Source organism: Hemitrygon akajei, chromosome 6 (assembly GCF_048418815.1).
Source record: "Hemitrygon akajei chromosome 6, sHemAka1.3, whole genome shotgun sequence".
NCBI lineage: Eukaryota > Metazoa > Chordata > Chondrichthyes > Myliobatiformes > Dasyatidae > Hemitrygon > Hemitrygon akajei.
The window spans coordinates 170,546,972-170,562,437 of NC_133129.1; the positions used below are offsets into that span (position 1 = coordinate 170,546,972).

Below are 15,466 nucleotides of genomic sequence, written 5' to 3' on the forward strand. Positions count from 1 at the left end.
GGTCATTCCTGAACTTCTTGTAGGATTCTGGATCACTGGTCTTAAATGTCACAGATCTAGCCTTCACCAATCTGTAAATCTCCTTGTTCATCCAGGGCTTCTGATTTGGGAAAACTCAGTACATTCTCAAAGGCATATGTTCATCAATGCAGATCTTAATTTAAGTCTGTGATGACAGTGGCACATTTATTCAGATATTAAGATAAATCCGTGAATATGATCCAATCCACAGATTCAAACTTTAAATGCTCCAACTCCTCCCTTAACCATACTTTCACAGTCCTCACCGCTGGTGTGACAAGTCTTCAGTCCTGATGAGTGGTCTCAGCCCGAAATGTTGATACTTTATTCCTCACTATAGATGCTGCCTGATCTGCTGAGTTCCTCCAAGACCTTGTGTGTGTTACTCTGGATTTCCCTCATCTGTGGAATTTCATGTTTCGTCTTCACTCTCTGCCTACATACCAGGGAGCGGAAGGATCAAAGGCACATAATAATGAACCCAGAAAATGGCCACACTTATGATCAACATCTATACACATTCTGGCTATACCTTAGATTACCAGTCAGGAGGCCTTAATACATTTAAGTTAATAATCTCACAGTTAGGGTTCATTAGTCATTGTAATGAAGTTCCATGTCAGAATTTGAAACTGAAATGAACTTGAAATAATGTTCTTCCAATGCAATGAAGAACAATACAGGAAAATAAGAGACAGGAGAAGAGGGAGGCTACTGGAGTATTGCTGGAATTCGCTCTAGTATTCAAAATTAAAACTAAATCTCGATTCAAGTCCACCTTCCTGCTTTATCCAATTCCTCATCTCCCTTTGTGTCTAAAAGTACACAAGTGCAATATTACAGGTCTTATTGTTGAGAGGTATTTTTCAGGGCATGTACCAACCAAAATGTAACCAGGAAACTTTCAAATATTTTTTAGTTCTGTGATGTCTTCAAGTGTAAAGTCACTAAGTTCACACATTCCCATCTCTGTCACAGCATCAGCTCTACCGATGCTTCACTTCATCTGCTGCTGAAACCTTCATGTCATATTTCATTCCTTCTACTCTGCTTGCTGCTGTGCTCATGTCCCACTAATGACAAATCTGATTCAGCCCTCGCTCCTGTGTTCAATATTCTTCACGAGCTCCTAGTTAAAACTGTCACCAATGGATTTTCCTTTCTGACCACACCTTCCCTATCTTATTAATCTTATTAAAAGCAGATTTTTTTTAAATCACAGAAGTCATTTTTGTTCACAAAGTGATCTCACTGTGCTGGTTCATGAGACTAGGAGGGTTCAGATAGCACTTAAAATACAGACAGTAAGTTGGTCTTTATTGCAAGAAGATTGGAGTACAAAGGAAGTCTTGTGGAAGCCTTGCTGAGATTACGCAGGGATTAGGCAAGACCCCATTTGGAAAGAGTCATTTTAGTTTCCTTACCTAAAGGAATAATCAGGTTTAATATTACTGACATATGATATGAAATTTATTGTTATGCAGCAGCAGTACATTGCTTGGTGACTGCTGTGTAGGGACGGGGTTCGTATTCGGGAGATGGAAAGAACAACCAGAAATCAGCAGGAGAGCCAGGAGAAATGCAGCCATGGTTGCCATCACTACCACCACTACCACATATGCATGTCCCATCTGCAATAGAACTTGTGGGTCCAGGATAGGACTGTATAGTCATCAACGATCTTACCGTTAAAGGAGTGGACGTTGTCATCGGATTCCGATGGACAACCAAAGAAGATATTGCAACACATAATAAAAACTGAATCAAAGTGTGTATTAATATATAAAAAACATTTAAACATTAAATGAAATAAGTAGTGAGTGTTCACGGATTCAATGTCCATTCAGGAATCTGGTTCCCTTAATTAGTTCTTCGGATGAAAACATTACACAATGAAGAGAGGATAATTGACCAATACTTACTGCAGTTTACTGTGAGATACACAAGGGGACAGTCAATGCAATCTGACATCTGCTTGCCGCATACCTTCCAAATGCAACAATAAATGCAACATCCAGAGATGTACAATGTTGTGGAGTCAGTATCCAACCTGACACCGCTCAACCATCATTAGCAGATGGGGAAAGACCATGGAACTGGCCTTTGCATGCACTGACAAAGGCAGCTTCTTTCTCAAAATCTAACATTGCGTCCCATCCTATATCCATATTTTCAGGAAAAACAGCAAAGATAATGGCTGCTCAAAACTGTTCCTTAAGTACAAATGTCTTGTGTGCTTTTACATGCTGGGGAATTCATTCACCTTTAATAAATTCTACATTATAATAGCAGCCCTTGTTAGACTAAATGCTTCCATTTAGAACAGATGGTCTGTTAAAAGTGACCATCACCCTTCCTAGATCTACCATATGTGAAACAAACCGTCCCTGCTGATATAGTATTTCATTTGGTACCATATTGTCAAAGGTGGCGTGTAACTTTCAAAGAGCTGCATCAAAGGTTGGTGATGCCAGCTGTGCCAACTCAGCAATAAATCAAGTTTCCCCACCTGCAAAATCACCAATAACAAGTAAATTAACAAGCATCTTCTTTTACAAAATAAATCCTTTATTTCTTTCAGTTCATTATGATCAAGCAATGAGTTTATTAAATAATTATTGAGTATTTCAGAGGCATCCAGAAATGTGACAGTCCTGAGAAGTCACATTAGGCAACATGTAATTAAATAACCATACATAACAAATACACATTTTTGATAATAAAGTATTTAGTTTTAAGATTTATGACTTGTGCTTTCTTTTCTCCTTTTATGTAAAAATCATTATAAACGTGGTGTAGAAAAGGGGGATGGGGGAACTGCTAAAATGAACATTCTGAATAGTGTTTCTAGAGGTTTGATGTATTTAAATAAAGATCAAATAAAAACGTGCAAGAGCATAAACGTACAAACACAGAGAACGTTGCCCGTAATATTTTGCTCAGTTTCTGATTAGGTAATAATAAACCTGATGGAATAAATCCCCTCATACGTTTAAGATCGAGGTTCCTAATCTAGGGTTCACAAAACCCCACAGTTAATGGCAGGGCTTCGTGGCATAAAAGCTGGGAACCCCTGCTTTAGACAAAAGTGCTTCCCGTGACATTATTCACAGCCGCCATAAAGTGTTGGGCCAACGCACTCAAGAACTAGTATCTTGCAACTTATTCCAACAGAAAGCATCATGGTGTAGCTGTCGCAACTCCAGAGATCCAGTTTCAATCTTGACTTCTTCTGTGGCTTTTCCCTCCTATATTTCCCTCCTGGATGCCTCCGACATTGCAAAGACATTGTGTTGGCAGGTTAATTGGCCACTGTAAATTGTCCTTAGTTTGTGGGTAAATGGTACAATCTGGGGGAAGTTGACAACAATGTGGGGAGAACTGAGAGCATAAGTAGGTGCTTGATGACTAATACATATTCAGTGGGCTCAAGGGTTTGATATTCTGTTGTATGACTGATTATAAAATCTCAGGTTTTGAATGTACAACTGAAATACCTTCTAAAAGGTATACTTTTCCCATATCTCACACCTCTTTAGCAGTTCTTCCAGAGCAGTGTTAAAAGAAAATTGCAAGGAGCTTTGCTATGCATACCAACAGCTATAGAATCCGAGTATGTCCAAGTGAGGACACAAATAATTCAGAAGGTCAGAGGGATTAATGATGTTTAAAGAGAACACATCTTCCAAAATGAAACCCAAAAATTGCTACTTCTCTGTAGTTTCTCCAAGTTTACCCAACTCATGAACACCCTTGTTGGAAAAGAGTTCCACTTTCTTCTCAGATGGGAGCACAACATTGTTAAGCATGGCTTTTGCAACCACTGAAATGGGGATCGTTATTGCAGTTGGAAACATGTATGCCACAGGCACAAGTGCTTTTCTTGCTATCCATTCCATTGGTCGCGATTCTTGTCTGTCACACATCAAAACTCTGTTTTGAAAAGGCAGTTGAAAACAAAAGAGGAACAGATTAGAAACATTTCTCTGAGAAAGAAAGTTGTGGGTTAAAATCCCCTCACATATACTTAGGCACAAATATCTAGCCCGCTACTCTAGTGTAGTACTGAGGGAGAGCTGTACTGAATTTTCAGGCAAGACAATAAACCTCCATCTCACAATTAAATCATTCCATAACGTTATTTTCACATCATCCCAAATCAGTGAAGGGGTATTGTGCCTAATGTCCTCTGACATCCAGTCATTCCCTATTCCTTGCACTACAATAGAATAGTGGTTAGCTTGACGTTTACATCTCGGGATGTTCTGGAGTATGGAGTTCAATCCCAACACCATTTTATAAGGAGTGGGTTGCATGGGTTTTCTCCGGATGCTCTGGTTTCCTCCCACAGAGCAAAAGACATACCAGGTGGGTTAACTGGTTATTGTAAATTGTCCTGTGATTAGGTTAGGGTTAATTGGGTATGTCAGGGGTTGCTAGGGCAGTGTGGCACGACGGGCCATAAGGGTCTACTCTGCACTGAATTGCTAAATAAAATAATTACTTTCCTTCTAACACCCATCTTCTTCTCTTTTAAAAGCCCCAAATGGCACTTCATGCCCCCGACACAATGATTCAACCCTTACATGCAGCACCAACTTTTAGACAGGAAAATAAATAAGGTTGTCATTGCACCCCTTAGGCCATAACACCATAAGGTATAGGAGCAAAATTAGTCCATTTAACCCATCGAGTCTGCTCCGCCAGTTCATCTTGGCTGATCCAATTTTCATCTTGGTCCCAATCTCCTGCCCTCTCCCCGTATCCCTTCATGCCCTGACCAATCAAGAAGCTATCAACCTTTGCCTTAAATATACATAAATGCTGGGCTTCCATAGCTACCGGTAACAACGAATTCCACAGAATCATCACTCCCTGGATAAAGGAATTCCTCATTTCAGTGGCACCTTGTCAAAGGCCTTCTGAAAATCCAAATACACAACATCATTTGATTCTCCTTTGTCTATCCTGGCTGGTGGCTCTTCAAAGAATTCCAACAAATTTCTCAGGCAAGATTTTCCTTTGAGGAAATCATGCTGACTGTGCCTCCAAGTACCCCGAGACTTCATCCTCGATAATTGACTCCAACATCTTCCCAACTACTGAAGTCAGACTAACTGTCCTATAGTTTCCCTTCTTCTGCCTCTCTCCCTTCTTGAAGAGTGGAGTGACATTTGCAATTTTCAAGTCTTCTGGAACTATTCCCGAATCTAGTAATTCTTGAAAGATCATTTCTAATGCCTCCACAATCTCTTCAGCCACCTCTTTCCGATCCCTGGGGTGTACACCATCTGTTCCAGGTGACTTATCTACCTTCAGACCTTTCAGTTCCCAAGAACCTTCTCTCTAGTTACAGTAACGTCACACACTTCATGCCCCCTGACACAATGGTTCAACAACTTCTGACCCTATGTCACCTCTTCCTAATAACTTGATTTCATTTTTTTTTTTAAAAACCAACAGAGCAACACCATCCCCTCTGCCTTCCTGCCTGTCCTTTCAATACAATGTGTATCTTTGGACATAAAGATCCCAATTGTAATCATCTTTCAGCCATGAATCAGTGATGCCTACAACATTATACATGCCAATCTGCAACTGTGCTCCAAGTTCATCTAACTTATACTGTTTACTGCGCACATTCAAATATAACTCCTTCAGTCCTTTATTCACCCTTTTCAATAATGTCTACCTTTTATGTTGCAACTCATCCTGATGACTATAATTTTGCCCTATCAACAGCCTCTCTTCATTACACATTGCCTCTATTTGTAAACCAGCTACCTTATCTTCAGCACCATCAGCCATTCCTACAATACTCCTTGAAATATACGCAGCTCAGGACACTAGTCACACCATTCTTGACCTTTCGATTCCTAACTTTGTTTGAGGTCTTACCAACATCTGCTTCAAAAAGTTCCCTACCATCTGGGCTGGCACTCTGGTTCCCATCCCCCTGCAACTCTAGTTTAAATCCCACCATGCAGCGTTAACGGGTCTTCCTGCTAGGATATTAGTCCCCTTCCGGTTCAGGTGCAAACTGTCCCTTCTGTACAGGTCCCAATATTTCTGGAAGAGAGCCCACTGATCAAAAATCTTAAGCCCTCCTTCCTACACCAAATCCTAAGCCACGTATTGAACTGTATAATTTTCCTAGTTCTGGCCTCACTAGCATGTGGTATGGGCAACAATCCTGAGAGCACAACCCTGGAGGTCCTGCCCTTAATTTAACACCTGCATCCCTGAACCCTCTATGCAAAACCTCATCACTTGTCCTACCTAAGTTATTGGTACCTACATGGACCACAACTTCTGGCTATTCACCCACTTAAGAATGCTGAGGACTCAATCAGAGATATCTTGGACTCTGGCACCTAGGAGGCAACATACCATCTGGGAATCTCGATCTCGCCCACAGAACCTCCTGTCCATTCCTCTAACTAACAAATGCATCTCCCCTAGAACTCAAATCATCTACTAACAGGAACATCTTGGCTTCAATGACCGTATCAAAATCATGATCTTTTATATTTATATCAAATCTTCTTCACCCCAAATCTCCTTTTAAAGAAGAACCAACCCTGGTTCTCCAAACAAGAGAAGATTTGCAGCTGCTGGAAATCCAAGCAACACACACAAAATACTTGAGGAACTCAGCGGGCCAGGCAGCATTTTGTGTGTGTTGCCTGGTTCTCCAGTCTACTTTCACTGTAAAGATAGTTCACCCAGAATCATTTCAATATAATTCACTCTCTGATTTTCACCTACAAGTGCTTTGATCAAGCATTTTGTTTGCCCCCAAAATCACAAGCAGTAACAATTGACAACTATAATAGTAACCGATTATAGTAAACCACCCTTCGATTGTTCAGATTGTTCACCCTTGTGGTTTCAGCATTTGACTCATTGGGTGCTGATTTCCACACACTCGCTAAAACATTGAGGCCCTAATTTCCATGATCCCTTTAATGAATTCCAGTCTCTACTCTCTTGCTACCTTTAAACTCACTGGGTTCACTGGAAGATTTATTGTACTGTGTAACATTTAAAATGGATTAAATGTCTACTGGAGTGTTAATTGGAATAACGTCCATAAGTCATGAAAAGCTGCTAGCTTTACAATATGAAGGTCCTGAGCATGCCAAATTAAAACTGTTTCACTGCATGTACACCTTTTCTAATCCCTTATTAGTAGTAAGCAGAACTAGACCCAACACTAGTTGTGGCCTGATTAACATTTTATGAAAGGTCAGTGAAACTTTCCTGCTTTTCTATTTTGTGACAGTATTTAAGAATCTTAAGATCCCTTTGACCCGGGTTATGTATTACCATTCCTTGCTGATGCATTTCCTATATTACAGCAGTAGCTTCACATCACAAGTACATTGCTTGTAAAGGACTTCTGGACATACTGAAAGGAATGTGTACAGTGCATTATAAAAATAAGTTGTTTTTTTTGAAGAGATGCCCTTCTTTCCTCCTCAAATTTGGGACAGGAATAAAGAAACAACTCAGTGTACACTTCATGGGGGCTCCATATTTTCGATTCTACTCGGCCTTATAACGTTGATACAGAAATTGGAACATTACCTTTGGTCTTTTACTTATTGAGATTCAGCATGGAGTAGGCCCTTCTGACCCTTAGAACCACACAGCCCAGGAATGCCCCAATTTAACCCTAACCTAATCACGGGACAATTTAAAACAACCAATTAACCTACCAACTATTATGTCTTTGGACCGTGGGAGGAAACTGGAGCACCCAGAGGAAATCCATGCTGCCGCGGGGAAAACGCACAAACTCCTTACAGGCAGCAATGGGAAATGAACCCGAGGCCGCTGGCACTGTAAGGTGTCTCGCTAACCACTACGCTACGGTCAAAGAAAGTTATGCTTCCTCTTCCACACCTGTCAAGATAGGCAGGAACGGAAGGTTGGCAAGAAATAAAATGAAACTTCATAGTTCAGAATTGTATCGCTTTTTGCACTTATCCAGTGATCAATCCAAGGATGTAGAGGATTATGGAATTATGAAATAGAATGGAAAATGTAAAATTATGAAGGTCTGCAAAATCAACAAAAGCAGTTAGAATTTGGAAATGAGTCATTTCACCAGTGCAGCACAGTTGGCGCAGCTAGTAAAACCAGTGCCTCATGGTGTTAGTGAGCTCAGTTCTATCCTGAACTCAGATGCTGTTTGTGTGAAGTTTGCACGTTCTCCCTGTAACAGCGCAAGTTTCCTCCAGGTGCCCCTGCTTCCTCCCACATCCCAAAGATGTTGGAGCTGACGGGTTAATTGGCCACTGCAAGATGTCCTTAGTTTATCTGCACGTAATAGAATCTTTAGGAAAGTTGATGAGAATGTGGGAGAATTTAAAAAAATTAAATGGGTGCTTGATGGTCATCATGGACTCAGTGAGGCAAATAGCTCATTTCTACAGCAAGAATTTAAATAATTCCCTGTTGATTATGAACTTCAGAAATCTTGGTTTTTCAACAGTAACTGCATAATTTCAAATGTTATTAAATTACTTTACAAAAAAAGTTAAATTTATGAAAGCAACATTTTAACTATGCCAATAGGAAGCTGAGGATGTGATACATTGAAAGGATAAGCTCAGGACTTATGAACTTTGAATGACTGGGGCTAGGAACCATGACCCAAGAATAGACAGCCTATGGCAAGTAAGAAAGTGAGGAGTTGGTACAAGGCAGATGTATTGAAAAATTTGAAGAGAAGATGAGGCTGCAGTGTAAAAGTAGTAATTCTGAACAAGAGGGAAACAAATCAATTTTGAAGACAATGTGAAAAAAGTGGAACAAAAAATGTAATTAAGATCACTGATGTACAATTTTTTTTGAGGTGGTGTGAGTTGGCAAGGGGATGCCATAACGAAACAGAAATAGGGCTGAAAATTCATAGTTTTATACAAAACAAAAAAAACTGAGAATATCACAACAAGTAGAAAGTGCAAAAAGAAGCATTGAGTGTTATTTTTAAATGGTACAAAATAGTCAGATAAGGTCACTCATTTGTTGGGGTTTACCAGTTATTTGATAAACTGCTGAGATGATCTGATGAACATTGCCAAGGTGACACTTAATTACTTGAATTCATAGGAATTAAACAAATTTACAGATGATTTCACAGAAATATCCTTACCCTGGTCGAAAGATGCTATATCTGTCAAAATCCAGTTCTTCAATAGCAGCTTCCACTTTACCCTATTGAGAAGTTAACAGTTTTAATACACAACATAAAAACTTAGTTTTAGTTGAACTAAGTTAGCAAGATTTCTTTGTCAATCTAACCAGACGGAGAAGGGGGTTCCCAAACTGGGGTCCACAGACCCCTCAGTTAATGTTAAGGTTCCGTGGCATTAAAAAAAGTTGGGAACTCCTACGCTGACAACCTGAGCTTTTGTCTGTGCTACCTGAAGGTGAATCACACTTTGCATGAAGGAGAATGTCCTGACATTGTGCTGCATTTGCATTTTATCCATTTACTCATTCTTCTGTTCTGTCCTAAAGATTAATGATCTGGACTATTTCAGCATCACTACAGACTTCAGCACATAATCTAATGTGACATTTGGCTGATTGAAGTGCACAGCACTGTCAGAGGTGTGTCTTTCAGACAAGGTGTTAAAGAGAAACCCTTTCTGCCCTACAGATGCATCAGACTGGTGCAAAAGACCCCATGAGTTTTGCTGCAGAAAACTCCTCAGTACTACATCTTCAACCAAAACCCTAATACAAACAAACATAATTTTTGACAATGATATGGCAAGGATGCCAGAGATAACTATCCAGTTCTTCTTTGGAATAGCACCACTGGCCATGAAAGAACAGTGTTGAACCAATTCAAAAATCAACACGGGAGTTAACTCATTATTAGCAAGGCCGTTTATTCACAGTTCAACCTAACTGATGCATTTGGAGGACAATCCGGAATGTTTCCTGGCTCATTCTGCCTGACTTTCAGAGTTGTGACAATATATACTTTTTCAGAGCTGAGCATGCACAACTACTGTGGCGCACCATGGTAGCATACTGATTTGCACAAAGCTGTCATAGCTCGGGGCATTCCGGAGTTTGGACTTCCATTGTTGCTAATGTCTTTAAGGAGTTTGTACATCCTCCCCATGACCGCATCGATTTCCTCAAGGTGCTACAGTTTCTTTCTACAATCCAAAAACATACTAATTAATAGTTTAATTGCTCATTGTAAATTGTCCTAGTGTTAAATAGGTGGGTTGCTGGGCAACGCAGCTCGTTGGGCTGGAAGGGCCTGTTCTATGCTGCAATTCCAAATAAAATCATGTTCCTCGCAGTGCTATCAGCACAACTACAGCCTTTGTGCCGTCTTTATTTTTAAACTGCAGGAGCCCATCATTGAGCTGCTGCACCCCATTTGTTCAGCAGTCGCTGTCTACATAGAAACATAGAAAATAGGTGCAGGAGTAGGCCATTCGGCCCTTCGAGCTGCACAACCATTCAGTATGATCATGGCTGATCATCCAACTCAAAACCCTGTACCTGCTTTCTCTCCATACCCCCGATCCCTTTAGCCACAAGCGCCATATCTAACTTCCTCTTAAATATAGCTAATGAACCGGCCTCAACTGTTTCCTGTGGCAGAGAATTCCACAGATTCACCACTCTCTGTGTGAAGAAGTTTTTCCTCATCTCGGTCCTAAAAGGCTTCCCCCTTTATCCTTAAACTGTCACCCCTCGTTCTGGACTTCCCCAATATCCGAAACAATCTTCCTGCATCTCTACAAGGCCACAACAGTTTATTGCACAACAAGATCAGAATCTTTCTGATTCAGATTCATTTATTTATCACAGGAACATTGAAACATACAGTGAAATGTGCTGTTTGCATTAACAACCAAGACACCTAAGGATATGCTGGGGACAGCCCACAAGCATTGCCACACATTCCGATGTAAACATGGCATGCCAGCAGTGTTCAGTAGAACAAAACTGAGGCCTCCATCGGTCAGAGTTGACCATGGATATTGTGTCCTAGCTGCCTAGATACACAAGCTTGGGCAGAACGATATGGAGAGCAAGCTGCTGGCCACGTAGCAACCTCCCTCTCGCCACACAACTGATGAATCCAAAGGAACAGCAGAAACAGTATGGTACCAGCAGTGTCTCAGGAGTTGCCAATCAGCACTGAACTCAATGCAGGACCGCCTTAGGGATTCCAGCTCCGGATTTTTCCCTTGGGGTGTATTCCCAAAGCCTTTCCCAAGAATGGGTATAGCCACAAGGCAGCGGAGGTTTGAGATCAGAGTTTTCCTTGTCCTAGATAAGCTGCCAACCACGGCCGGCAAGCCCCATCTGCCTGAAGTGACTGGCTTTAAGGCGCCAGTAACGCGCCTTTGCCCCTTTTCCTGTCACTAAAAATGGTTCTGCCAGGTTTAGTAGCTAAGCCACATGTGAAGGCCAGGAGCTGGAATTTGTTGTCAGAGGATACTAGAGGCACATGCCATTGGGAGCATTTAATAGGTAGTGGGAGCTTGCCCCCATCACCACCCTGGCTATAACAACCTGAAGGAACTAGCAACAAAACAACAACAAAATAAGCCCCTTTCCTCCTTCCCACCCACTCACACACACAGACCGCTTCCAATGACTTGCAGACATCAAGCCTCCAACTTCCGCAGTGAATCTACAGACTTGTAGACACAGGAGTTCGGCCATCGGGCCTCGACTTCCAGACTCACCAACTTTGGACTTTGACCTGCAGGCTTCAGACCTTTACTTGTGCAACAACACCATTGCTTAGCCTGCCTACAGCCACTCCTAACAATCTCAAGAACAAGCAGTCAAGATTTCTGTTTATGCTTCACCACAAGGACAGCACACTCCCACAAGCATTAACTCAAAAGGTGCTCAGGACCCTCACCTGTAATGTGAATGAAGCATCTTCTGACTCAGGAGAGAATTCTACTTACAGCAATGACTCAATCAGCAAGTCAGGTACAAGAGACTTCGAAGCATTGAAATAGTTCTATCATATAAGATAAAAACAACTTTCTAAAAGATCACTTAAGGCCTCAAAAATAAAAGTTACATACAGTAAGTAAATTATTTAAGCTATTACCTTCATTACACTTGAGGCTTTTCCACACTTCAAATGGAATAAAACATGCATGCAAATGCACCTTAAGATGTGTATTTGGAAGTTACTTTAGCATGCTGCTATATTCCAGTCCAAACTTTACCAAACTATACTGTCACATTATAATGTGGAGAGAAACAAAAAATGCTGGAAACACTCAGCAGGTTAGCAGTATTTGTTTAAAAATAATGCAATAGACTCATTACAAATAAGATAAAATCTGCAGATACTGGAAATCCTGCTGAAGGGTCTTGGCCTGAAACGTCAACTGTACTCTTTTCCATAGATACTGCCTGGCTGCTGAGCTCCTCCAGCATTTTGGGTGTGTTACGATAGACTTATTGTTCTGAGTCAAAGACAGACAGAAACAAAACAAATGAGAGCAAAGGGTAAAGGAATGCAAAAATTGGAAAACGCAAAGAAGATGAGAGTGTAAAACCAAGCTAACATTACATTTGATTGAACTATAGATGAAACGACCACTCCAGATACAGAGAAAGCTTTTAGCTAAAGTAAGAGAATTTAATCATTAATCCAGAGGCTGTGACTTACTCAGCTAGATAATGTGATGTATTACTGGTGGAGTGGGAAGAAAAGACAGGGAAATTATCCTTGCTCAGTTCAGGAGATGGTGTGAGAGCACAGGCATGGAAAGTAAATGGGTTCAAGAACACTGTCCACTACAGTAGATATGAAGCCATGGTTCAGGAAGAAGGAAGATATTTCAGCAGCAAATGGGACAGAGGGCCTGATAAAATAGAATCTAGACTTGACAGGAGAAAGTATAGCCAATAGCCATGGTAATCTATGGATTTGTAATGGATGTTTGCGATGAGTCAACCCCACGGGATAGAGATATCCAGAAAGGGAAAGGAAGATGGGCACGAAGGTGATGGTGACAGCATGGTGGAACGTGGCAGCAAAAGTGAGAATTTGAGAACTGTACAAGTTGAGGAAGCAGCACAAACAGGAACTGATTGTAGACAGAGGTCCATAAGTCCTGATGTCCATGAAATCAGAGTCCTCATTGGAAGTTCGGAAGTGGAGCGGGTCAGTAACTTTATGTAACCCCTGGGTCACCTCAGGCATCGCTCAAACTCGTTCTAGTCTAGGGGGAGCAGCCTTCGGCCCCGCCAAACTGGGTAATCAGCTGGTGTGGATGCTGTGTGATGTCCCCGCCTCGCCCAAAAACAGACAGTACACCTTATGCGATTAAATGAGTACAATTTATAAAGAGTACTATAACTAAGCGATTACTAATGATACAGTATATATGAATAAGAGAAAAAAAAGAAAAGGCGCCAAACTTATCAAAGTCCAAACCACTTCGTGCACAATCGTTGGAGCTCAATTACTGAAGTCTTCTGGTATTCGATCCCCTCCGAACTCCTCGACCCGCCTCCTGGGACCCCCACGGTGGTCGACCAGACGCTCCACACTCCTCTGTCTCCGTCTCCTCTCCTCACCGAAAACCTTGGGCCGGGGACCCCCGCTCGGGGTCCGTACCGTCGCCCAGCTTCCAGCACCCCGTCCTCTCTCTCTCACTCCATCGCGCCGACTCCCCAAAACCCCCACCAACAATCAGTTTACAGTCCCAAACAAGCTTCCAGCACTTATCATAACAAAGACGCTAGCATTCCTACTATTAACACAGGCGCCAGCATTCCTACTTGTAACAAAACAAAGACGCCATTTTGATTACATACACAGTAACAAAGAAAAAGAAAAAAAACCCCCGTTACACTCTCCCCCCACCAAATAAAAGTCATGTCCTCATGACTATTAGATAACTCGTCACCTTTCCTGCCAACACACCGTAACCCAAGCACAAGCAGTGACATCTCCTCCCCACACAGTAAACCTCACGCCCTGTTCCTTAGGCGCTATATAGGCCAACTATCTGGGCGTTCCCTAACCCTTCTGAGACCTCCGTACCCCCTTCACCTAAACCCTTAGGCTAGGACACAGCTGGGGATACCTTGGGTCCACTACCAACTCCTCTTTCAATCTCTCACTCATACCCCACACTGCACACAGCTAACCCTCCCCACTACACCTGACTCAGTGGAAGAAGGGCCAAAGGTCTCTTCCTCAATCGAGGGAAAGTCAGCAAAAGGCAGCATGTACCACACATCCAGCCATCAGCCTTTGAATCCGTATTCATCCTCATTTCTTTGATCGGTAGCTGCTGTTTGATCTTCTCCAAACAGAAACACGTGGCCTGCACTGCTCCTGCAGTCTCTTCAGCCTCCTGCAATTGAGATTATCATCTTCTCTGGCCCCTGGCTCAGCAGTTCTGACTCCTGCATCCCGGCCATCTCAATCTGGAATGCAGTTACTCCAACAGCTTCTTCCACCCCGACCTGAAAAGCAGCAGTTAAAGATTGGTCACCCTCCAGTTCAGTATTCACTGCACTTCTCTCCAGCTTTTTTTCTCCTCATGACTTCTTCCAGATCAACCTTCAGGTGTTGCACTTCATTTGAACTGTCGATGGTCATCTTCAGGTTCCCTTCAAGCTACCGCTTCCCCCTTCCAAGATTTGTCCGCAATTTCTTCACCTCCGCAAGCTCCCTTCTCCAGGCTCTCAGTTTGCTGTGGCCCTCAGTCAAACAACTTTCTTCGTTCTCTCCAACTTGTACATCTTTCAAATGGGTCCAGATCACTCTCTCCGGTCTCTCAGTCTTCATTTCAAACTTGATTCCGTAGAGACAGACACTCACGAGCTGCGACCTTCGCCAGCCCTGGCACGTGTCCAGAAAACACTTCAACTCTGTAGTTCTCAGCCGCTCCAGCAACGACCTCACTTCATATTCTCCTGAGGCAAATCCAAATACCAGGAGATCATCCACATACGTCAAAATTCCAAACGCCTCCACACCCCCATGATCTTCCACATGCCCTGCAGGAAGGTTGCAAGGGCTCCGGAGATACCCTGTGGTATCTTTTCGGACCGGAAAGACTCCTAGGAAACTTAACCGCCGTCTTCTCCTTGGCGGCCTCACTCATCGGGATCTGGCAACATCCACTCCTCAGATCCAGCACCTTAAACCTCTTCGCACTACTCAGATAGGCCATCGCCTCTATGGCCCAATATAATCCACACACACGCTGCCTACGTCTGCCACGCTGTAGGGGCCAGTCGCCACAACCTCTGCCTCACCGAGGTGTCTTCAGCAGTCAACTCCCCTCCCTGGTGGTATTTCGCAGCGTCCACTAAGAGGGTCTCACCCTCAGATACTCCTCCAGGCCATACCACCACCGGCTCTCGTTTGAATTCGGTATTGGCCCAATGCTGCTACACACGTCCG

The 15,466-nt window shown here is 42.4% G+C and overlaps 1 protein-coding gene across 2 annotated transcripts in view; it reads right to left on the bottom strand.

The window, feature by feature from the left end:
- Nucleotides 1-2,568: 2,568 nt before the first annotated feature.
- The window catches only part of htatip2 (HIV-1 Tat interactive protein 2), a 36,235-nt gene continuing 23,337 nt past the window's right edge, over nt 2,569-15,466 (bottom strand). For both annotated transcript variants that reach the window (XM_073049752.1, XM_073049751.1), the window contains exons 5-6: nt 9,185-9,246; nt 2,569-3,954 (exon numbers count right to left, since the gene is read on the bottom strand). In XM_073049752.1, coding sequence (XP_072905853.1) covers nt 3,729-3,954; nt 9,185-9,246 — 288 coding nt within the window. In that variant the 3' untranslated portion in view covers nt 2,569-3,728. The remainder of the gene's footprint in view (nt 3,955-9,184; nt 9,247-15,466) is intronic.